Source organism: Pelodiscus sinensis, chromosome 8 (assembly GCF_052426305.1).
Source record: "Pelodiscus sinensis isolate ZL-2025 chromosome 8, ASM5242630v1, whole genome shotgun sequence".
NCBI classification, from domain to species: Eukaryota; Metazoa; Chordata; order Testudines; family Trionychidae; genus Pelodiscus; species Pelodiscus sinensis.
Genome location: NC_143059.1, coordinates 4,838,909 through 4,863,819, shown reverse-complemented (window position 1 = coordinate 4,863,819; position 24,911 = coordinate 4,838,909). Strand labels below are relative to the sequence as shown.

Below are 24,911 nucleotides of genomic sequence, written 5' to 3'. Positions count from 1 at the left end.
GCATTTGCTAGTCGAATAGCCTCTTACATCCCTAGGCGGAACCGGCCCTGGGCCGTGTGTCCCCACTCCTGGGCCGTGTCCCCCCACCCCTGCTATATGGACTGACACCCCCACGCACCACTAACATCTTGATTGCACCCGGATCAGCTTGTCCCCTGGAAACCCAAATACCCACCCACAAGCAAGACTGTTTCGCAGCGCACCGCTGGGTTCCCGTGTTAACGCCATTGGAGTCAGGAGGGAGGTTTTACCCACCCAAGCGTATGCCCGAATACATCTGCCAGGCTCAAAGGTGCCACCGGACGCCCTGTGGTTTTAGCAGAGGCAGACTCACACGATGCCCCCTCTGAGACATTCCAGCGTGAAGAGCATCCCGCATCCCAGCTGCAGGGCTCCGGAGCCACGTTTAACACACACACACGCGCGCACAAACAGCTGGACTTTATTTAGTGCAAAACTCGCTTTGTACAGGGGCAGTTCACGTGCCGTTCAAATGCAGGGGCCGAGGAGGATCAGTTTTAAACACACGTCAACCGCAGTCACCTGCTGCGTTCTGTACAGCGGCCCCGACTCCGGAGCGGGTCCCATTGCAGCGGGGTACAATTCCCGTTGCTTTCCCCGGCAGCAGGATGGGAGACCTGGTCTCGCCAGGGAGAGGTGGCCGATAGAGCACACGCGCTGCAGTGCACCGGGGCAGGGATTCTCACGGGCGATTTCAGTAAGGAGGATCTGGACTCTCGTACCTGATTACTCTTAAGAGCTGTGGCAGAGGATGCCAGATGCTTCATCTGCTCCCAAACTGACCCTACAGCCTTTTCCGATTTGTTTCACTGCACCACGGGTGGCGGGTGTCAAAGGCAAGAGCGGAGGAAGGTTGGTGCCGCGCTATTCCAGGCTGGGACGCTACCCTGGGGCCGGGTAAAGTGCCAGCGATCACATTGGCGGGGGCTGGACAGGGGCTAGCAACAGCCAGAAGGGTGCGAGGCTGAGCTCCGGTGGGCTAGAAGGGAAGGGGCTTGGCCGGATGGGGGAGGACCTGGGGGGCTTGTCTCCCCCTCCACGTGGTCACCCCCTACCCGTGCAGTCCACTCCGCCTTCCGACTCTTGTAGACACTGCAGGGCAATTTTCTTTCCATCCACAGACACCAGGCAGGGCCGGGGACAGAGTTCCTTGTTTCTTCCTACCCTTCCACGGCCCAGCTGTAGATCCGGCCCCTCTCGTCGCCAACCAGGAGCCTGGAAGAATTTCTTGGGAGAGAAAAGAAGAAAGAGATCGCTCAAGTCAGCTAGAGCCAGGCCCAAGCTCCCAGAAGCGGCAGCTGGTTTCAGAGACCGTTTCCCAGAGTTCAGCGGGGTTTGTATCCAAGGTTTGGGTTGGCCGGCGAGATCAAGATTCATTCAGCTCCCGTGCAACCACGCACCACTCCCAACACGTGGGGTTTGCCCGGCAATTCTAGCATCAGAGTTCTCCAATGAGGGACTGTAGCGGCTTTCTCCCCTGACCTCTCTAAACCTCCAAAGGCTGAGAAGTTCAGGGCACAGATCCCCCCCTCCTCGGGTTCCCCAAGTCTCTACAGAGTCACTGAAGTGCTGCCACTTCTGGAGAGGAGCCCGGCGGCCGTGGCCCCGCGCACAGTGACATTAGAGGGCAGGAGATGGGGCTGAACGCTTGAAATGATGGAAGATCGGTAGTGAGGCCACCGATGTTCCCTGAAACCTGACCCCAATCCAAGAACTTCTTCATTTCGGAGACTAAAAGCACAGCATCTTTATGGAGCACGTCTGGTCACATCTCCCTGAAGACGGCTCCAGTGGCCCCGAGCCCTGGATCGGGACCGCGGTTTCACCCTGCTTCTGCCTCTTTTTAGGACAGATGGATTTTACTCGGGTATTTTCACACACAATAAAAATCAGCTGCAGCTCAGATCAAGCGCCTGGAATCACGGGGATACGACGTCGCCCCCTGCTGGACAGAAGACACGCGGCAATGGGCGTGACCCTACCTGGCTACCGCAAGAGCCGTCACTGCGGGATTGTTCTTAGCCGGTTTCCCAGTCAAGGCGAGGCCGAGGTTCAGCTCCCGGCAGAGCAGCAGCTGCTGCCCCAACTCGTTACCTGCAACGCGAGTTCAGAATAACTATTTAGACCCCGTTGGCTCGTGGCGGGGATTATTTACGGTCAGCAAGTTGTGAAGTTGAGGACAAATATATTTAATCTTGGCCGGCGCTGTTGCGGAATAGGCCCGTCCCAATTTAATTTGCAGCTATGATAGTTACATGTGCTGACGTGCGGCTGTACCAATTGTGCGCTAAATTGGATTTGTGCATTATTGCTTTCTAAATTGCATGCCTAGTTCAGCAAAATTGTTCATCAGTGTTTACTGGCTCTGTGCTTAATAAGATGCCCCAGAATACCTTGCTGCCAGGATATAATGCAGCCTGTAATTGCCTACTAAAAAGAAATTACATAAAGCCTCGGTATCATCAACTTATCGAAATCTGCTCATTACAGAACCAATAATTAAATGTGCGTCCACACACATAGACACACCCCCCCCAACGACGCAACTCCGTCATTGTTACTTCCGTCTTCTGAAGGGCCACCTTGCGGATTAATTCGATTCCTTGTAATTGGGTAGACTGAGAAGTGGGAATAGCAGGCCACCTCAAATCATCAGGAAGCCCCTTGAGGAATTTTCGGGAGTGTCTCCTTGCTGTAATTTAACTTCACGCCGGGCTAATAATTAACGCCACTGCCACAGGTGGATGCACGGGTGAGAAAATGAATGCGTGAAAGCGTGTGCGCGTGTTCAACAGCTCCTCTTTCGAGATGCCTGGCTGGGGGGGCCTTGCTCACGTACTCAGGGACGGGTTTAAATGATGGTCGGATGGGCAGGAATCTCAGGGATGGGAGGAGGTTTCTTCTTCCTCCGCAGCCGGGTGTGTGGTTTGCCTGTGGGATCCTCTGGGAGTATCTCACCTCATCACAAGAATGGTCAGACTAGGTCAGACCAAAGATCCATTAGCCACTGTGGGCAGACTGTCTGCCCACAGTGGCTAATGCCAGGTGCCCCAGAGGGAAAGAACAAAACAGGGAATCATCCAGTGATCCCTCCCCTGTCACCCATTCTCAGTTTCTGGAAAACAAAGTCTAGCGACACCATCCCTGCCCAGCCTGGCTAACAGCCATGGATGGACCTAACCTCCATGAATTGATCTGGTTCTTTTCTGAACCCTGTTAAAGTCCTGGCCTTCCCAACATCCTCTGGCAAGGAGTTCCACAGGTAGCCTGTGTGTTGCGTGAAGAAAGACTTCCTTAAATCAGCTACCTATCAATTTCATTTGGTGACCCCCAAGTTCTTACGTTATGGGAACAAGTAAATAACTTTTCTTTATTCTCTTTCCCCGCACCAGTCACAATTTGATAGACCTCATCATCTCCCCACGTAAGTTACTCTTTTCTAAGATGAAAAGTCTCGGTCTTTTTAATCTCTCTTCATATGGCAGCCATTCCAAACCCGCATCATTTCTGTTGCCCTTTTCTGAACTTTTCCAATGCCAAGATATCTTTTTTGGATGAGCAACCACATTTGTACACAGTATTCAAGCTGTGGGTGTACCATCGATTTATATAGAGGCAATAAGAAATTCTCTGTCTTCTTCTCTATCCCTTCTTAAATTATTTTTAATGGGAGTCTCCTCTTAGGACATGAGGGGGGGGGGAGAGATGCTAGAGGTCTATACAATCATGACAGGTGTGGAGAAAACTTTTCCTTATGTTATGGGAACAAGTAAATAAGAACTAGGTCACCAAATGAAATGAATATGAATAGGCAGCAGGTTTAAAACAAACAAAAGGAAGTTTTTCTTCACACAGCGCACCGTTAACCTGTGGAACTCCTTGCCAGAGGATGTGGTGAAGACCAGGACTTTAAAGGGTTCAAAAAAGAGCTAGATAAGTTCATGGAGGTTAGATACAGCAATGGCTGTATGGGTAGGATGGGTAGGAATAGTGTCCCTAGTCCCTGTTTGTCTGGGAATGAGTGACAGGGGAGGGATCACGTGAGGATTCCCTGTTCTGTTCATGCCCCCTGGGGTACCTGGCATTGGCTGCTGTGGGCAGACAGGACACTGGGCTAGATGGACCTTTGGTTTGACCCAGTGTGGCCGTGCTGATGTTCTCTCTCCCCCTCACACACAGGTTAAAATGCCCTGGGAAAATACCAGCCCTAGCAGGCCATTGGCTGCGGTACCTGTCAGATCAGGGCTGTTTGCCTCTGATTGCTTTTATTCCCACGCCAGGCAGCGCGGTAGCTTTCAAGGCATCCTCAGCCGCCAGCTCACAGCTCCACTGCTAATAGCTTCACCAGCCGCTCCGCAGAACCCAGTGGAGGCGGGGCGGGGGGGGGGGAGATGGAAAATAAACCTGTGCTCCAGGGGCCCCCTGCTGGCCTCCGCTGGCCTTGAAAAGCCTCCTGCTTCATTGTGGGTGGCAAAGACATCCCTAAGCCGGTCCCTCCAGCCAGGTGCCACGTGTGGCCTGGCTCCTTCCCGGCCTCAGGCCAGGGCGCTTTCTCACAGCCGGCAGGGCCGATGTCACGGCAAGAGGCTCCGTGGTGCCCCGAGCCCTTCGGCCCTTCTGCGGCTTATTAAGCACATGACGTGTATTGAGCTGCTAAGCTAGAGCTCGCGTAGCCGGGGCCTGATCCTGCCTGGGGACTGAGCATCTCCGGGCGGTTCAGGACGCGAGGTCGCCGGCGGAGAGGCAGTGCGGCACTGACTCTGCCCAAGCCTTGCTAAAGGAACCAGGTCTCCCGGGTTCCCGGCCGGCACCGCCACCAGCTTGATCCCTGGGCCCGCCCGCTGGTGCTGCATTCTGATCCGTGCGTGGCGGTGCGCCAGGGGGTCGGGAGCAGCGCGCAGACCGGTCTCCGGGACAGGGACAGCCGCAGGGGGCATCGGAGTGGGAGGAGACCGGGGCGACAGCAGGAGGGGCTGACTGCTGCCAGGGAGGGGAAAGGCTGGAGTCTGAGCCGTGGGTATCCCCCAATAATCCTGGTGCCCCCACGCACTGCAAAACCCCCACAAGGTTCCTGCCAATCTGACCAGGGGGAGAATTCCCCGCTGCCCCCTCGATGGGGATCAATTAGACCCTGTGAGTGGGAACCTGCCAGCCACGCCCCCCGAGAGAAAATGTTTCGTGCCTCCTCCGAGCCCTGCCCTGCCCCACCCAGTGTCCGTCGCCCCCCGTGACGTATCACGGGAGGGGCATAAACGGGGAGGACGCCCCCTTCCTGGCACCTGGCTAGCAGAACCCCCCAAAGCCTGAGCTTTAGGAACATGAGGTGAAATCCAGACATGATCCACGAGGGAGGGGGGCTGAATCCTGCCGTGCCCCCCACAAGCAGCCCTGGCATGGGAGTCGCACTCATCAGCTGTCCAGCATCTGGCTCTCTCTGGCTCAGGAGAAGGGTTTGGGAATGGGAGCCCGTAGGGACAGAGAAACTGGCAGACCCCTCTCTCCTGCTCCCGTCGGAAAGGCGTGCTGAATAGGAGACTCACAGTCCCCCTGTGGATCTGAATTCGACCCTGTGACCTCCCCTGCGAGGGCGTTCTTGGCTAGGGCCGGCGTGGACCTCCGCTTGGGAGGAACTCCGGAGCCAGGGATGGGACTGTACGGTCAATAAGGAAGTGCTATTTACACCGCGTCACACAAGAACTTGGGGTCACCAAGTGAAATTAACAGGCAGTGGGTTTAAAACTAACAAAAAGAAGTATTTCCCCGCATGACGCACAGTTCACCCGCGGAACTCCTTGACAAAGGATGTTGCGAAGGCCAAGACTATAACAGGGTTCAAAAATGGGTCCATCAATGGCTATTAGCCAGGATGGGCAGGGATGGGTTAGGGATGGGGTCTGTTTGTGAGGGGCTGGGAAGGGATCACGTGATGATTCCCTGTTGTGTTCACTCCCTCTGGGGCTCCTGGCATTAGCCACTATTAGAGACAGGACACTGGGCTAGATGGACCTTTGGTCTCACCAGGTCTGGCCGTTCCTGTATTCGCCCAGAACGCTCTGCCCTCAACTGCAGCAGTCCAGAGAGACACCTTGAGATTCGGGACAGGCCCAGAGATGGAGCGGATGGGACGATGGGTGGGGTGAAGGCACCGGGAAAGCCCGGAGGCCGATGACCGTGGCATGGCTGTCATGTGCCTCTGGTGGCCGCGAGAGCGGCTACCCTGCCCCACGGCTCCCACGGCAGTTATCAAGATGAACTCAATCCAGCCCAGGAGCTGGGTTTCAAGCCAAGGCACGTGCTCCCCATACGGCGGGAGAGACCTTCCTTGTGTCTGTAGCAGCTGGCAACCCGCACACCTGCTGACACTGGGACAGTTTGGATCTGGCTCCAACTCTGCTCTTCACTCACTGCTGGCCACGGGTAAAAGGTCCCGCCCCGGTGCCAAGTGAGGCTCCAGATGCTTCTACCGAGCCCGTCTCCCTTGGTTTGGAGCAGCGATTGCAACATTTGACCCTGCCAGAGCCGGGATGTCACACAGGCTGGAAACATCAGGACCTTCACCAGGTGGGATCCGGGCTGTGCTCTAGCAAGGTCTGGTGGGGGATGGGGAAGGAGGGTTCCTCAGTTTCTCTGACTCTCACCCCCCTATCCTAGCCGTAGCCGCTTGCAGGGGAACGACCCACCAGCCTTTCGGCTTTGGGCTGTAAAGCTGTACCTTGGTCATCCAGGTCTTCTCTTGCAGCTTTTGGTGACCTTGAACCAATATCCTGGCCTGAGCCTTTGGCATAGTCTGTCTTCCATACCTGTGTGGGTAAGAAAGGCGGGATTAGAAACTGGGGTGGTGTAAGCAAGACAGACATCAATTCTGAGCCTCAAGGGGTATCTGGCTTTGTCTGCACAACAAGGTGGAGTCACATGGCAGCCATCTATCCACTGGCAGTCGACTTATCATGTCTGCACAGATGTGACAAATCCATCTCCGAGCGCTCTCCCATCGATTTCGGTACTCCACCAAGACGAGAAGAGAACCCGCCGTCGATGGGAGAGCAGCCCCTGTTGATTTTACAGCACGCAAGGGGCCACGGTGAGGACGCCAACTTCAGCGACGTTATCTGCGTCCTCGAAGTCGATCGCCGGCGCTGGTAAGCGTAGGGCACAGAGTCAGGGCAATGGTGCAAGGGCCGGATCAGAGGTTGGGACTACGCTGTCCCTGTTCAACTGCCAAGCATGTGCGGGAGAGCTAGACGGGGATGTTCTTGGGTTTAGAATGGTACTTCCCATGTTAAAGTTCCACCAGCAGCCCGCAAGTAGGCTGAGAGCGATTTCCTTGTCTCCGACGGCGTGTCCTCCCCTTTGGACACACTCACTTCTGAGACGCAGCGTTATGTTTGTCTTTGCCCCTAACCAGCCTGAACAGCATTTTTCACACAAATCCTCGGAAGGACAAGACGTCTCTGGAAGGATGTTGCTCCCAAACCTTCCCCTGGTCGGGTACGTCTAGACTACATGGATCCGTCGACGGAGCCATGGGGATTTGTTTGTTCGGCAAAGGGAAATGAAGCCGCGATTTAAATAATCGCAGCTTCATTTAAATTTAAATGGCTGCCCCGCTCTGCCGATCAGCTGTTTGTCCGCTCAGCGCGCTAGTCTGGACGCTCCCCTGCCGACGTGAAAGCCCTTTATCGACCTCCCCAGTAAACCTCATCCTACAAGGCATAACAGGGAGGTCGATAAAGGGCTTTCAGGTTGGCCCCGGAGCATCCAAACTAGCACGCTGAGCCGACAAACAGCTGATCAGCTGTTTGTCGGCTCAGCGCGGCAGCCATTTAAATGTAAATGAAGCCGCGATTATTTAAATCGTGGCTTCATTTCCCTTTGCCGATCAGCCTAATCTACATGGCTCCATCGACAGAGCCATGTAGTTTAGACACAGCCTTCTAGAGCAGGTGGAAAACAATGGACTGGAACTTTTTTTCCCCAACACCCCTGGCTTTTTTGATGAAGGAACTGTTTCATCCTTCAGTCTGCTGGCGCCCCAGGACTCCTCCTCGTTCTTTCACTTTGGGTCAGCCTTTTTTGTTTTCGGTCAAACCCACAATTTTCCAGTTTTGGGGGGACAAAAAATAATTTGTACTGAAAATTGCTGAAGAATATTTCAAACCAAATGACATGAGTTTTGTGTCTGTCTCAATTCGTTGTTCCCCGCACCAGCTGCACAAATTCCACCCCGTCCGCTCTGGGTTACACAATCCCTGTTGCATTTGTAATGTGTCGAGGGGGAGATACGGAGCCAAGGAGAGCCCCTGCCGCATTCGAAATGGGAAATCCTGCCTCTTACCCACAGAGTTAGCAGAGCCACGCCACCTACCCTCACCATCCCGTCTGTGCCCCCCGTGATGACGACGCCACGCAGGTCCCACTGCATTCCTTCCGCGAAGCAGCAGCAAACGATGGCTCCCTCCAAGCCGCAGGTGGGGTCAATCCGGGCCAGTGGCTGGCCGTTGACGGTCCACAAATGTAAACAGGGTCCCGCACAAGAAGCAATGTCACCCTAGAACACACCACCCTGCATTATTTCAGGATCCCGCCTGCTCTCTTTTGTGGAGATCCACGGAACATGGAAACGTGGGCGTTGGAACGGCCTGCCTAGGAAGCAGAGATCTGGGGGGATTCACGCACAAGCGAGCTGAGACCCTGCCATTCGGTGCAAGCCAGAGGATTTTCCTAATGACATGCAAGCAGTCGTGTTGCTGAGGACAGATGGCAGGTAGGGGTGTTGATAGGAATGAAAACCCCACTAGGAGAGAGAGAGAAAACTGCAACTCTTCAGCTTGAAAAAGAGAAGAGCAAAGGAGAAGATGACCGACACTACTGCTATAAAATCATGAGTAGTATAGTATAGGGAATAGGGAAGTGTGAGGTAGCAGGTTTAAAACAAACAAAAGGAAGTAGTTCCTCACACAGTGCACGGTCAACCTGTGGAACTCACTGCTAGGGGATGTTGTGAAAGCTGCAAGCACAACTGGCCTCAAAAAAGAATCACAGAGCACTAGAACTGGAAGGAACCTCGAGAGGGCATCAAGTCCAGTCCCCTGCCCTCACAGCAGGACCAAGCACCAGCTAGGTCACCCCTGACAGGTGTCTGTCTAACCTGCTCTTAAATATCTCCAGGGATGGGGATTCCACAACCTCCCTGGGCAATTTATTCCAGTGTTTGACCACCCTGACAGTTAGGAACTTTTTCCTAATGTCCAACCTCAACCTTCCTTGCTGCAGTTTAAGCCCATTGCTTCTTGTCCTGTCCTCAGAGGCTAAGGAGAACAATTTTTCTCACTCCCCTTTATAACACCTTTTTAGATACTTGAAAGCTGCTATCCTGTCCCCTTTCAGTCTTCTCTTTTCCAAACTAAACAAGCCCGATTCTTTCAGTCTTCTCTCTCAGCTCGGCTATGTCTACACTGGCATGATTTTCCGGAAATGCTTTTAAGATTGGCAGGATGCTTTTCCGCAAAAGCACTTTTTGCGGAAAAGCGTCCGTGGCCAATCTAGACGCGGTTTTGCGCAAAAAAGCCCCGATCGCCATTTTTGCGATCGGGGCTTTTTTGCGCAAAACAGTACTGTGCTGTTTACACTGGCCCGGCTTTTGCCCGAATGGAAACAGCACAGTATTTCCGCAAGGACACTGACGATTTTACATGAGTTCGTCAGTGTTCTTGCGGGAATTCAAGCGGCCAGTGTAGACAGCTGGCAAGTTTTTCCGCAAAATCATTTGATTTTGCAGAAAAACTTGCCAGTCTAGACACAGCCCTCATGTTTTCTAGATCTGTAATCATTTTTGTTCCTCTTTTTTGGACCTTCTCCAATTTCTCCACATCTGTCTTGAAATGCGGTGCCCAGAACTGGACACAATACTCCAACTGAGGCCTAGCCAGCGCAGAGTAGAGCGGAAGAATGACTTCTCCTGTCTTGCTCACCACACCCCTGTTAATGCAGCCCAGAATCATGTTGGCTTTTTAGCACGGTGGACAGGCCTGTGGATGGCTTTTAGCCAAGCAGGTCAAGAATGCAACCCCATGCTCGGATGACCCTAAATCTCCAATTGCCATATGCTGAGACTGGATGGCAGGGGACAGATCACTTGATTGCCCTGTTCCGTTCATTCCCTTTGGAGCACGTGGCATTGGCTGCTGTCGGAGAACAGGACCCTGGGCTAAATGGATGATTTCTGTCTGTTCCTACCAGCCTCTTCTAGAGGGGAATTGGCGGGACAGGAAAACAACAGCACGTCTGAGACGGCGGATTCAGGCCTATCCAGACTGTGGATGAGAACGTGGGTCTAACTTAGTCTCAGCTCGCCAGACGTGGATCAGGAGAAATGACTGGAAGCCACAGGGGTCACAGGCGAGCCAAAGGCAGGAGGCCAGGGACGCGGCTGCTGGGCTTCTCAATCCAGCTCACATATCAAGACGTTTCATTTTACTATCCAGCCCCGTGCGGCTGCAGCTGCTTAGCTACTCGTCTGTGTTGTTCCTTTTAGTGCTCCCTTCGCGTCCGAAAGAGTACGATCAGCAGCCTCCGCGAAAGGGACAATCAATCGATGATGTTTTTACGTGGGGAACTGCCGCCCGAACAGGGCCAGGACGGGTTTCTGGTTGCATCAGGGGAAGGATGATAAATGACGTTCTTACCGTTGACTCGTTGATGGCCACAGCAGAGAGACCGGCCCCGTGGGCCGAGAGACAGGTGACGTGCGTCAGCTGGTTTAGGTCCCATACGATGCAGGTTCTGTCCATGGAGCCGCTCACAATGATGCTGTAGGTCACGGATGCAGCCAGGCAGGTCACATCCTGAGTGTGTCCGTACAAAGCCTAGGGGTACAACACAACCCACAAGCACAGCCAAGCAGCTGGGTTACTAGGGATCTGCATTCCCGCTGGGATTAGCTTAGCAAGGACATGTGATCTGGTCCACAATATCAGAGCCTACAACAGAGCTCCCCGGTCCTTAACTTACAAATGGGGAAACTGAGGCCCAGAAAGGTTACCCAAGCTTCTCCAGTGATTCAGAGGTGGCAACGGACCCCAGATCTCCTTGTCGTTACACCTGAGACATAGCCACTTGACCACACTGCCTTGTATAAATCACCCTTGTACATTTTCAACCCTGGCTACCAATGTAAAATGTCTCTTACCTTTGCCTTTCGGGCATTACGAAGGTGAGAATCATGCGTCGAAGTTAAAACTGTTCAGCGTTTTTTAAAATGTATCAGTTAAAAAACCCCTTTCAATGAGATTTTTGAGACATTTCTCCTTATTATCCTACCCGATACAGACGATCTCAATATTTTTTTCAAATACCGAAGTTTTGCTTCATTAAAAAAACAACCTTTTCTGAGAACCTTCCTGTTCAACATTACTTGCTGTCTACCCCCGTTTTGTAAGCATACAACCACGAGAGACACGGCCAGTTAAGTTTAGCCCCAAAATGTAGGTCTTTCATTAAAAAAAAAACCTTAATTTTAGACAATGTATTATAGATAGAAACAAATACATTCGTGGCATGTGATGGACATGATGGGTGGATTTGGTTTTACACCCAACTTGCAGTGATGTACACGAGGACACAAGGCATTGAACGATGGAAAATCTGGCTCTACTTGCTTTCTTTAAAATTCCTGGGCCTGATTTTCAGTTGTATGAATTGTAGAATCACAGGAGTGGAAGGAGGCCCGAGAGGTTATCTAGTTGGCTATGTCTAGACTGCCGGCTTCTCTCGGAAGAAGCTTTTCCGGAAGAGATCTTCCAGAAAGACGTCTTTCAAAAGAGCGCATCTACACAGCAAAAGAGCAACGAAAAAGCGATGGGCTTTTTCAAAAGACAGCGTCCACACTGATTGGATGCTAGCTCACATTTCAGTGGTGATTACTGTGGACGGAGTGGTCCCCAGAGCACCTGTGCTTTTTCCTGGTGGCCTCTTTCGAAAAAACTCCCTCTTCGGTTTCGAAAAGGCTTCTTTCTCGTAGAAAGAAGTTGACTGCTGTCAGAAAAAAACCTCCGTTCTTTCGACTGTCTGTCGAAAGAACGCAATAGCAGTGTGGACATAAGTATAGTTTTTCCGGAAAAACAGTCATTTTTCCAGAAAAACTCTGCAGTATAGACATACCTATCCGGTCTCCTGCACCCATGGCTGGACCAAGCACCATCTAGGTCACCCCTGACTGATGTCTGTCCAACCTGATTTTATGTATCTCCAGTGCTGGAGATTCCACAACCTCCCTGGGCAATTTATTCCAGTGTTTAACCACCCTGACAGGCAGGAAGTTTTTTCTAATGTCCAACCTAAACCTCCCTTGCTGCAATTTAAGCTCATTGCTTCCTGTCTTGTCCTCAGGGGTTAAGGAGTATCATTTTTCTCCCTCCTCCTTGTAACAACTGTTTTGTAGTCAAAACTCTGGCGTGGTGTTCACCATTCATTAACGCTGATTCTAACTTGAGAGGTGAATTCCCAGGTGGCTCTCCCTGTGTGGGTCTCAGTTGCCTTTGGTCTAGCACACGGTCTTGGCTTCTGCTGTTTGCCAAGGTTGTCAGGATAACAGCATTTAAACCAGAATGCCTCTGGTGGACACGCTCGGTCGCAGGCTTGAAATGGGCCTGAGATACAGGCTTAGATCTAATTTTGGACCTTATCAAAATATGGGCTAGGAGTCAAAGATAACAGTACAAAAGAGGATTTCAGCCAAGCTGCGCAAAGTTTTCATCCGAGTCCTGCTGCCCAATTTGAGCTTTGGGGGGGTTCCGGGCTGTGGGGCAAATTGGGGCAAGTTTGGAACTTCGGGCCAACCTGCGAGCGATTTAAGGGTGCACCCAGTGGGGGTTCTCCCCGCACTAGCCGGAACACAGGGGCTGCGGACCAGTTTCCCCTGGAGTCTGCGTGGTTCACACACAAAGGGATCTTTTTAACGTGTCGGAAGCTGCTTGTTCATCGAAACCAAACTTCGGGCAGGAAACGGGTTGGTCTGGACCAGAATGTGGTGGAGAAAGTTTCTGAGGGTCTCGGATGGAATTCAAGAGCGTGAGACACGCTTCAGTGAGGAATAGTCCACCGGTGCAAGCACTCACCTGGGACATGGGGGACCCAGGTAAGCATCCTGACAACACGCTACTGATCTGCTGTCAGGCCTCTTCTGCTATGGGTATGGCACCCAGAGGTTCTGAGCCACTGATGGGGGAGTGAAGTCTGGTGGCTTTTAGCTCATGGCTTTGGCCCCTAAGGTCGCAGGTTCAATTGACGAGCTGGGTCCATTGGCGCTGCGTATCGCTAATTACATTAAATATTCAGCGGGCTGCAGAGAGGGACAGGGTCTCCATGCGTGAATCAGAGCAGCCATGTGAGGCGGAGAGTCTGGCTTTGTCCACGCAGATACACTCGGGCCCGGCAAGAGGGACACCTTCCCTAGGGCTTGGCAATTCAAAGGAGCTCTGGCCACCGAATCCCGGGCTCTTTAAATGACTGCCAGAGCCCCGTGCGTGTCCTGTGGAACTCTAACAGCTGGGGGGGCGGTGCTGAGGACTGGTTGCCCTGGCCCCGCCTCTACTGTCAGAGGCCCCGCCCTTCTGCCAGAGGCCACACCCCTTCTGGGAGCACCCTTACCCGTGCGGGCTGTTGGCTCCCCTGGATATACAAGGCCACTGGTGCAACCCTCGCTGGCCCAGGTCTACTGACCGGGGCCTATGAGGAGGTCAGGCTGTGGGGCCGGCAGTGCGCGCCTTTCTGAGGTAGGCATCGGCCCATTCACACCAAGCCGCTGAGCTCTTATCCAGGTTTGGGATCTTTGTCATTAGTTTCTTCCACTTGCAGGCCGGGCAGCAGAGCGACAGCGCAAGGGAAGCCACCCTCCTAGGGCTCGCCCGTTCACACAGAGCCAGGGAATGCGGCTCTCTGGCCACGATCGCGGGATTTGGGTGCCGGTGGCAGGAGTCAGTGGTCACCATAAACAGGGCTGGGTCAATCCAGGGCCGTAACCCCCCCCCTCCATACACTGGCCAGTCAGGAACAGACCAGCACCTGCTAGAAGGGTTCTGAGTGCGGGTCACCCTTTCTGAGGCATGTAAAATTGCCCTGGTGGCTACTGTGGCTCTCAGGGTGCACCACCAAGGCCACACAAACTTCAGGAGGCAGCCGGCTGAGAAGGGAATATGCTCTACCTGGACTTTTACCCCCGTTCTAAGAAGAAAGCCTTAGTCCCTTGAGATGGCTGCTAAGTGAGTTGCACGAGCTTCCTCGCACATCAGCTTAAGCGAGGTTCGGGGATGGCAAGACCATCGTTTTGTTCAGCAGAATAAACAACCCGCAGGAAACAATCGCTTGTAAATCACTTGGAGACAAGTCAGGGCATAGTTCAGCTTCACGTCTCCATGACTAATGCCTTCTGCTCGCAGAAAGAGAAAGGAAATGCAAGCAGGGTTTGGCCGTGCACGATCTCATGCCGGTACCTTGTGGAATATGGGCAAGATCATTTAATTACGGCGTAATTGGTTTGCAACAGCAGCGCCTTGACACTCTGCCGTAGGTTGTGGACCGCTAATAGGACTGGCAAACCCGAACCTTTGCCCAAATCTCCAAACTGGGCTTGATTTCCAAACCGTATTGCTTAGATTTCACCCTAGTGCTGTTCTTCCATTTCTCGGTGTCCTTGGTTCTGAGAGAAAGCAGATGGGCTAAAAAGTTTTGGAGACAAGGTCTTCTGATAGTATATTGGAACTCCTCAGAAGCAGGAAGCATTAAAATCTCATGTCAGGAGCTGTGTTCCCTCTGTCCATCCATGTGTGGATTTTTTTCCATCCATGTGAGGAATATTTTTTTACATGCACCTAAGTATGTGCGAACGTGCACCACCAATAGAAACTCAATACCTAGCTGTGGGCGCTCTGCTACTCAAATAGGCTTTTCTCCTGGACCTGGAAAATCATGAGTTTTCCCCTAAGTCTGTTCTGCAGGCACAATGGACAGAGCATTTTTCTACGGCATGAATACCTTCATGGTTCCCACACCCCACAAATGCTTCTCCTTCTTTCACCTGAGGGTAACAGAGGCGAGTTCTCTCATTTGGCTTGAGAGCAAGAGGCAGCAGGTTGCTGTCGATCCCTGATGAACATCAAAAGTGTCCTCCTAAAAGCAGCCCAGAACATCACCGTGTCAGGCCTCAATCCCGATGGCGTATCTCCACTTTTATGGGGGTATAAATCCACTGATTACAATGGAGTTACCCCAGCCGCAAACTAGAGAGAAAGGCAGTTTAGATCGGGATCCAGACTGTGTCATTTGGGCCTTTCCTCCACCTGATGGGAGTGACACACGAACCCCACCCAGGCTCCAAATTCAGGCGAGGTAAAGCATCCTCAAATCTGGTTACTTATCCGAACCTTCTTGGTCCGAAATCCTGAGTTGGGAATCTCGTTAGCAAGGCCCTTCTCACAACGGTTGGGTCTCCTGCCTCCTGGCCCAGCCAGAAGAAAGAACGTGGGAACCCGCTGAGCAATACATAACGAGCCGGATGGAGTTGGGTAGGAGAGGGACGGTGTACTTCGGATGTCCAAGAGTTGATGGCCTAGTAAGCCACGTGAGTGAGAAAAAGGCGTCTGCTACAGGCCAGCACAGCAGATGTCATCTGGGGTTCAGATCGGGCAGCCGAGCAAACAAGAATTCTGCTTCCCGCAAGTAGCTGAGTGTTTTGTATCGAACCTGAAACCTTCTCGGTGAAAGAACCAGCGCGACGCCCATGTCCTCCAGAACAGCCAGCGGGTAGGGCTCTCCCATGGCTGACACACAGCCAGGTTCAAATCCCTGCTCCGCATCATGCCCCGAGCCCCTGCCCAGAACCGCTCGCAGCCAAGCCATGAGACACAAAATTACAACATGGCAGAGCATCGCTACTCAGCCCCTGAGAAACCGTCCGGAAAAGAGTTTTGTGGAAAACGCCGTGTTTCTGTTACAAACCCCCCAAAGGCTTGGTCCTGAAAAACCAGCAATTCACATTGCAAGTGTTTCGCCAAAAAAATTCCTCACTAGCTCTGGGCTACATCCTCCAGGTCCATTTGTGATTGTCAGGTCCTGAGCGGGTGGCAGCCACCGCAGGTTTGGGAACAAAGTGTGGAGGGGGTCTGGTTCTGTGCCACAGAAGGGGCGGGACCTTGGGCAGGAGGGGCGGGGCCCTGCAGCACTCAGAGCCGCGTGCAGCTCCTGGCATGGTACTTCAGCTCTAATTCAAAGGGGGCTTGATTTCTGGATGCTGCAGAAGCTCTGGGCCCCTTTGAAATGCTGGGCCCTGGTGCAATTAGCCCCTTTGCCCCCCTTCTCCACCGGCGGGCCTGGTGGCAGGTTGCTATGCAGTATCATGCCATCTCTACCATCTTTCTCTGCCACCCTGGTAGAGGAAGGGTTTTCCTCTAAGCCCCGGCCCCGCTCGGCTCAGACCTGCGCTTAGGAAGCTGGCCCGGCAGGTGAGCCGTGGTCCGTACCTGTCTCAAGCTGAGGCACTGCACCTGGTCCTTGGCCAGCGAAAGCTCCCAGACACACACGACGGCGCTCGTTCCGGAGGTAATGACGGTTGTTGGCGTGGGGCACGCTGCACAGAGGCACTTGCCCCAGTCTGCCATGCACTCGAGCGTCACTGCGTTCTGCAGAGGGTAGAAACACGGGCAGTCGTTTTGGGGGCCAGGAGAACAGCCTTTCAATTTTTACAGCAGGGTGAGGGCCCGTGACCCAAGCTCTCCTCCTCCCATCAAGGCTGGGAAAGGACTGGTCCTCCTACCCATTGGAGAGAACCAAAGGAAGGGGAGGGTCAGTGCAAAGAAAGGGCCCAGTCCTACAGGATGGGGGACTTCCTCAACTCACAGGAAAGTCGAAGGAAAGAGGGAATTTTCCTCTCCGCTCTGCCCTCGCAGCCTGTGTGTGTGGAACAGCAGGGCCATGTGCGGGAGCGGATCCACCTGGCTGGATTGGTGGGATGAGCCAGCAGTTAGGACGCTCAGGCTACGTCTACACTGCAGGCTTCTTGCACAAAAACAGTTTTGCGCAAGAGTTCTTGCACAAGAGCGCATCCACACTGCCATGCGTTTTTGCACAAGAGATGTGCTTTTGCACAAGTGCGCCCATAGCAGTGTGGACATGCTCTTGCACAAGAAAGCTCCGATGGCCATTTTAGCCATCGGGGTTTCTTGTGCAAGAAACCCATTGCCTGTCCACACTGCCTTCTTGTGGAAGAGCTCTTGTGCAAGAGGGCTTATTCCTTGTGGGGAGAGGAATAACTCTTGTGCAAGAAGCCCTGTTTTCCGACGCTGTATAGTAAATTTACTTGTGCAAGAACACGCGTGCAGAGTGTCCACACTGCACGCGTGTTCTTGCACAAGTACTTGCGCTAAAAGCCTGCAGTGTAGACGTAGCCTACAGGTACGTCTCCACACAGCAGCATGATTTCGGAATAACCATGCGAGCGTCTACACAGGGAGCCCGTTATTTCGAAATCATTTCAAAATAGCGGGTGGCTTAGTTCGGTGTTTGCAAACCTCGCTCCACGAGGAATAACGCCTCCTCCGAAACAGCGATTTCGGAGCAGCAGGAGTGCGGACGCGCCACGGCTGCTATTTCGAAATAGCTCCTCCCCCCGGCCATTCAGAGTAATTCCTTCCCAGTGCCTCCTGGCGCTCTAATTGAGGTAGCGTGTCCACATTAGGGGAGCTGCCTCGGACACATTTCCAGGTTTCCCTGTAGTGTCGACATGCTATTTCGAAATACGCTACTTCGGAGTATTTCTTCCGGAAGAGCATATTCCGAAACAAGCGTGCGGTATAGATGTACCTGGGACGATCCCCAAAAAACACATCCCATTCTCTGCTTCGCAAGAGGCTCCCTGTGTGATTTTTTCAGTTAGCCGCTCTGTGCCTCGCCCCTCACTTGTACAATGGGGTTAAGAGCAGCTCCCTGCCCACAGGCAGGTTATGAGGATAAATACATGATAGATTCTACAGCGATGGGCGAGGGGGGGCGGCGGAGAGGCACCTACAACAGAGAGGAGAACAACCTACTACTTCCTCGTAGGTAGAGGAACCGCTCAAGTGTTGGATGCAAAGATCCCTGGGTTCTGTGCCCACCCGTGGCTCTCCTGGGTGGACTTTGGCAAAGCCAACGGCTTAGAACACACGGAGCTTCCAGTAGGAACAGGACAGGTTTCTGCTCCTTTGGGTGTCTGACAGCTGGTCCCCTAAGCCCCTGAGTTGCACCTTAACCGCCGGCCAGCCTGCCTTTTCAGAGACAACGCTGCTCTCTCCTCTGCAGCTGTGCTCCAGCCTGCCAGCAGCCCCGCGACGGTGTGACTCATTCCTTACAGCAGTGTGTCCCAATTTTATTTGGCCACGGAACCCATTTAAACTCAAAAGAATTTTGTGGAACCCCTAATAACAGTCTTATATACAGAGCTGAAAAAGTAGATCACAAATAAGTAAGGATAATAATAAACAAATGCTAAACAAGGTCATGAGATCGACACAAATGAAAATTGTTTTCACTAAAATTCATAAATGCTTAATATTAATGATTATTTTTTAATAATAACATGTTATTGTAATGGAATTTTCTCGCGGAACCCTTATTTTCACTCGCGGAACCCCGGGGTTCCCCAGAACACCACTTGGGAGAAACTGCCTTACAGGAAAGACACCGGAGAATCAGATTTCTAGGGGGGGCTGCATTTCCGTACTCAGCGGGAGCACAGTGCTAAGCCTGAGCGGGGGGGGGGGGGGGGGGGGGGGTTAGGGTTAGAGATGGTCATCAGAACGGCCGCACGGGGTCAGACCAAAGGTCCATCCAGCCCAGCGGCCTGTCTGCCGGCAGCGGGCACTGTCCTATCCTCATCCCAGCAGAAAGCTCTGCGGGACAGAATTTCTCATCGGGGCTGTCGTTACGGCCGATCGCACGAGGTCTCGGTTTCCGAGTAACCGAGACCCGCCCCTCTCCCAGTCACAAGCCACTTTTCATGGAGTTTCAGGCCAGAAAGGAACCTTAGATCAACCAGCCTGACCGCCGGCGTGGCACGCTCCATCACAGTTCACCCAGACAATCCTCTAACAAAGCCAAAGACCCCAGTTAAAGCCTTTCAGCCCCTCAGATCAATCTGTGGTGTGCCACAGGCCACAGACACAGAGCAAGAGAGAGACCGGGGTGCCTTCAAGGACCCAGGGCCCTGCCTTGGCAGGAATCAATTGATTAGGTGGGACACATGAAGAGAGATTAAAAAGACTTGGACTCTTCAAGTTAGCAAAGAGGAGACTAAGGGGGGCGATGATAGAGGTCTATAAAATCATGACTGGCATGGAAAAAGTGAATAGGGAGAACTTATTTACTTATTCTCACCATATAAAACTAGGGGTCACCGAATGAAATTAAGAGGCAGTGGGTTTGAAACAAACCAAAGGAAGTTTTTTTTTCACTCAGTGCACAGTCAATCTGTGGAACTCCTTGCCAGAGGATGTGGTGAAGGCTAGAACTTAAACAGGGTTCAAAAAAGAGCTAGATAGATTCACGGAGGTTAGGTCCATCAATGGCTATTAGCCAGGATGGGTAGGGATGGGGTCCCTCGCCTCTGTTTGTCTGGAAGTGGGAGACAGGGGAGGGATCACGTGAGGATTCCCTGCTCTGTTCCCTCCCTCTGGGACACCAGGCCTTGGCTGCTGTCGGCAGACAGGACACTGGGCTGATGGACCTTTGGTCTGACCCAGTGTGGTCGCTCTTATGCTCTTTTGACATGCTCAGATGTTTCCAGCAGGAGATCCACTCCCCGAGCTGCAGAGGAAGCTGAGAAACTCCGAAGTCCTTGCCAGTAGGACCCAAGGAACTTTCCTCCCACCCCAAATCTGGCCACTGGTTGGACCCGGACAGGTGAGCACCCCCAACCCCCCCCCCCCCCACACACACACCCCCAGGCAACTAGAAGAGGATTCTTCATACCACACCCTGGCCGGCGTTTCCCACCCCTCGGCCTTTGCTCCGATTTACCTTGTCGGTGCCGTAGCTTCCGAGGCAGCAGGTGAAATCGTCAAAGCCCCAGCAGAAGGTTTTGGTCCAGAGCGGGGGGATCAACACTTTGTTCCTCTCGACGGCCAGAACGCTCTTCTCACCGGGCACGATGTGTCCGACGGCTCCCTTGGGCGCCTCTGAGCGGCAGAAGGAGATCACAACTCAGCCCCTTGTTTCCAGAGTCACTCCCCGGCCCCCGTGTGTCTCCGAAACGACGCTGGGCCGTGTGACCAGCCCCAGAGGCTAAAACCCACCCTGGGGGCAGGATGCAGTGACTTTCTAGGCTGGACAATGCACCTAGAGGAGGGGGATGAGGCCAGGTGAAGCCCAGTGTTTTCTCCTCCCAGGGACTAGCCTCGGACTCCCCCCCACTCCATCCACGGGGGAAGCAGGAGGAAGCAGAACAGGTGGGCCAACAGGACTGCTGGGGGGGCAGGGGACTGGACTTGACAACCTCTCGAGGTCCCTTCTGGTTCTAGGGTTCTATGATTCTATGGGCCATCTGATTCCTCCCCTGGCAGGATGGGGCAAAGGGAGAAACTTCGGTTGCTTGTGTCTCCCCACTCCAGACAGTGGTAGAGCACTCCCTAAAGGGCGAGGAGGGCAGAGGGGAGGCAAGTGGGGTGAAATAGGCCTTTGTCAGTTACAGTCTCCTCCCCACATAGCAGCCTTTCCCAGGAACGGCCCATCTGGCTAGCTCCCAGAGTCAAAGATCTGCTGCACCTCTGTCAATTACATCTTTTCGGTTTGTCTAGTTTGTTTGTTTCAGATAGAAGGATGATCTTCTATTCTATTTGTTTGGCACCTGGGTCCTGATGCTGGCTGGGGCATGCAGGCGTACTGGCAGACAGCAGAACTGGTCAGAATGTTTCTTTCCAAAATGTTTTCCCTACGCCTTCTGACCCCGCCAAAAAAACAAAAAAAAACCCAAAACTTTTCTTCTTAGAAAAAAGGACGCAATTCATGAAAAGAGTTTTGATATCGTAAAAGTTTTTGATGACACTGAAAACTTACAACATTTCACGTGTCAACATTTCGATACTTTATTTTCTCCTTACATCTCCCTGAATTCAACAAAATGGGTGTGTCTAGACTACAGGGTTTTTTCGAGAAAAGGCTACTTTTTTCGAAAAAACTTCCCCTGCGTCTAGACTGCAGCCGCGTTCTTTTGAAAGTAAATCGAAAGAACACGGCAGTTTTTTCGATCGCCGTCAACCTCATTCTACGAGGAAGAACATCTTTTTTTGAAAGTACTTTCGAAAAAAGGCGCTATTGAATGCAACCTGTGCTTTTTCAAAAGAGAGCATCTAGACTCCCTCTCGAAAAAGCGGCTCGCTTTTTCGAAAAATCTGCTGTGTGCCCACGCTACAGGGAAGCCTTGAAATGAGTCCAAAGCAGGCTCCGTTAATGTGGACATGCTACCTTGACTTATAGCCCCAGGAAGCATTGGGGAGGAGTTAGTTTGAAGGACTCTGGAGAGTGATTATTTCAAAACAGCAGCAGCGGAGCGTCCACACGACCGCTATTTTGAAATAACGATTTGGAAATAAGCGTTATTCCTTGTGGAAAGCAGGCATTATTATTTCAAAATAACGGGCTTGGTAGTGTGGACGTTACGCTCGTTATTTCGAAATAAGGGAGCTAGTGGAAGAAACATTTCAAAAATTCTGAATTAAAAAAAAAAATCAAAACTTTTAAAATATCAGTAAAAAGGAAAAACCTAACTAAACCTTCCGCTTTGGATCACAGGCAATACGAAGGACTTCAACATTTTGAATTTTTGTCATGAAATTATTTCTCCCCCTTTTCCGTCTTCCCTTCTCTCTCATAAAAGCTGCGTGACATGGCGATCTGGAGGGGGTCGGTTTGGGGCTTTGCGAAAATCAAGCCATGCCCGGCTGGATGGTTCAAATGCAGCCAGCTCGCGGCCGGGGCCGGGATGAGGTTCATACGTGAAGGAGACGGCTGGATTTACTGCGCTGCCAGCACCTTTGATTGTGACAGGAGAGAGCTTCAGATGTTGCGGGCTGCTGAGCAGCAGAGGCATAAGTCCGGCCGAATGGAGAGAGGAGGCAGACTCTTTCCCTAAGGTGTTTTTGCCCGTGGCATTCCTGGACGGGTGGGGTTTCGTGAAGAGCTAGAACAAAGGAGTAAACACATGAAAACAATTCGCCCTGTTGTGCAGCGGCTACATCTGTCTCTCTGTGGTACTTCTATGCCCACCGGCACCTCAGCGTCTGAACACCGCCCCAACATCCCCGGACTGAGCCTCACAATATCCGGGAGGTAGGGAAAAGCTCCTGTTCCCGTTTTACACATGCGGAGTGGAGGCAAAGGGACTTACCCAAGGGCACGCTAGAAGTCTGTGGCGGAGCTGGGAACTGAACCCAGGACTCTAGCTTCCCAAGCAAGCACCCTAACAATGAGGGTTGCAATTGGGATTGGCTCACAGGTGAAACAAGTTTGTGGGTTCAGCCAGGCCCACTGACTGGTTTCCTATTGTTTCGCCCACAGCTTGACTTCCTCCCAGCTCTGTGTTCTTCCTCGCTCTGCAGGGATTGAGGGGAAATGCAGCCACCTGGCCTCATCTCTAGGAAGTTCTCACCCGCGAGATGTCTAGGGGAAATAGCTGAGTGGCTTTTCTTAACGAGGGAGGTTCGTTATTTTTTATGTCTCTGGTGCTCAGCCCTCCTGCTGCCATTGTAGCAAGATTGATTGTAATGAGAGAGCTTCAGGTTGCAGGCTGCTGAGTCAAGAATTCAGCTTCTCTCCCCTGTGCTAAAATTAAGGGGATGCCTCAGCTACTGGGTGGATCGATGCTGCGGCAATCGATCCATTGGGGATCGATCGAGTGGGTCTAGTGAAGACTGTTGACCCAGCGCAGTGCAGATCTAAGCTATGTTGATCCGACTTACATTAGCAGCATAACTCAAATTGCATAGCTCAGACTGACTTGTCCCCTTGGGTCAGGTCCACTCTGGCAGAGAAAATTGATGGGCAATATGCAATTCCAGCTACGACAAAGTCAACGTACCTTACATGAATTTTCTGGGGCAACCCCACAGCAGGAGGTCGATGGGAGAAAAATCTTCTGTTGTCTTCCCTTACTCTTCCCAACTTCCCTTATTCCTCATCTATGGAGACTCTTTCAGCATTCGATTTAGTGGGTCTTCACTAGACCCACTAAATCGAACCCCGGAAGATCAATTGCCAGATGGTCATTCTTCAGTCAGTATAGCCAAGCCTTTAGTGTAGATCTGCCCTAATGTTGAAACTGTCTAGCAAGAGGATAAAGCGGCTGGCAATGGAACCACGTGGCTCAAACTTCGTGTACTTCTGCAAATCCTACAGCAATCCTGGATTCTCCATGAGCACAAAGTTAGGAGGACTGGGCTGCACAGGATCCCTTAGCTCAACTTGGCTTGTGCTGTTCCTTGATTAGTTCTGCACTCACCTACACCCCAGCAAACCAGCTGTCCCTCTCCCCATTCACTGCTGCCCTTCTTCTTGTGTAGTCATGTACACTTGTGCACATGTAGCCCACATATATTCTGGGTGTGGTCTACTGTGCCATGCAGAGGAACTTAGACCACTTAGCAGTGGTCTCCAACGTGGTGCCCGTGGGTGCCATAGCACCTGCCGGTGCATTTATGTGCACCCGCCAAGTCATCAGGGCTGGCCCAAGTCATTCTTGTGCCCCGGGTGCACGGCACCTGCGCGGCCCCTGTTCTGGCCACGCGGCGCCTGCATGGCCCCTGCCCTGGGCATGTGGTGCATGAGCAGCCCCGCCCCCGGATGCATGGCGCATGTGCAGCCGTGGCCCCATCCCCGGGCACCCGGCAGCCCCAAAAGGTTGGGGATCACTGACTCAGCAAAGGCTAGAGAGGGAACTCCTCTCTCTCTCTCTAAGAGCCAGCTGGCTTTCAGCCCAAGCTATAGAGCAGCGTTTCTTAAACTGTGTTCCGTGGCACACTGGTGTGCCACGAGGCAGTTGGAGGTGTGCCGTGGAGAACAACAGAGTTAAAAATGGCCACCCTTAAAGGGGCAGGTGCCTTTTTTTTTTTTTTTTGCTCAACAAAAAATCCTTGGTGTTCCTCATGAAAAAAAAAATTGTTCGGTGTTCTTCGGTCTTAAAAAGTTTAAGAAACACTGCTCTAGAGGCTCATACACTAAGCTCCAGAGGTCCCAGGTGTGTTTCCGCCTGTCAGCGTTGCACAGCGTGAGGCTGGGGGTAACCCTACCAAGTCTCTATGAGTCATGTTCTCCTCTCCACCCGGCCTCCTCTCCAGCTCCTGCAATTAAAGCAATGAAGCGAAGGGACGCAGGAGGACCAACAGGGGACGGTACCTGTTTCGGTATCTGCCCGAAGTTGCTGACAAAGCCCAGGATGGTGCTTTTGATCAGAGGGTCGCTGGTGCTGTTGAGGTCCACCTTGTCTCCGTAGAAGTAGGGGTGAAAGGTGTTCACGGCCTCCACGGCGGCTGAGCCGTGCTGCTTGTGGCCAAAAATGAGATCGATCCAGTGATGGAGATGGGCACTCACGTAGTCACTTTCCAGCGCCTGGGACCAAGAGCCAAAGGGGGTCAGAAAGGGGCACCTGTCGCAGATCCGACACAGGGCAGGCAGAGCGAATACCGAGCTAGCCCCGGGAAACCAGCGCGGTGGGATGCTGCTCGCTCTACGGACTGTCACCACGCAGCGCAGGGCTTTTCTTAAAGCGGGTCACTGGGTTTTATATCGCTGAGGCTCCGCAGGAATTTCTCCAAGTGGGCTCAGGTGCTAACTCCACCTCTACAGACCGGCATTCCAGGCCTGGTGCAGGT

General features: G+C 52.7%; 1 protein-coding gene across 4 annotated transcripts in view; it reads right to left on the bottom strand.

The window, feature by feature from the left end:
• Positions 1-422: 422 nt before the first annotated feature.
• The window catches only part of WDFY4 (WDFY family member 4), a 187,578-nt gene continuing 163,089 nt past the window's right edge, over positions 423-24,911 (bottom strand). For all 4 annotated transcript variants that reach the window (XM_075934641.2, XM_075934642.2, XM_089780037.1 and 1 more), the window contains 9 exons: positions 24,436-24,648; positions 22,078-22,225; positions 20,068-20,225; positions 16,536-16,694; positions 10,707-10,886; positions 8,387-8,569; positions 6,734-6,821; positions 2,004-2,115; positions 423-1,248 (listed from right to left, as the gene is read on the bottom strand). In XM_075934641.2, coding sequence (XP_075790756.2) covers positions 1,182-1,248; positions 2,004-2,115; positions 6,734-6,821; positions 8,387-8,569; positions 10,707-10,886; positions 16,536-16,694; positions 20,068-20,225; positions 22,078-22,225; positions 24,436-24,648 — 1,308 coding nt within the window. In that variant the 3' untranslated portion in view covers positions 423-1,181. The remainder of the gene's footprint in view (positions 1,249-2,003; positions 2,116-6,733; positions 6,822-8,386; positions 8,570-10,706; positions 10,887-16,535; positions 16,695-20,067; positions 20,226-22,077; positions 22,226-24,435; positions 24,649-24,911) is intronic.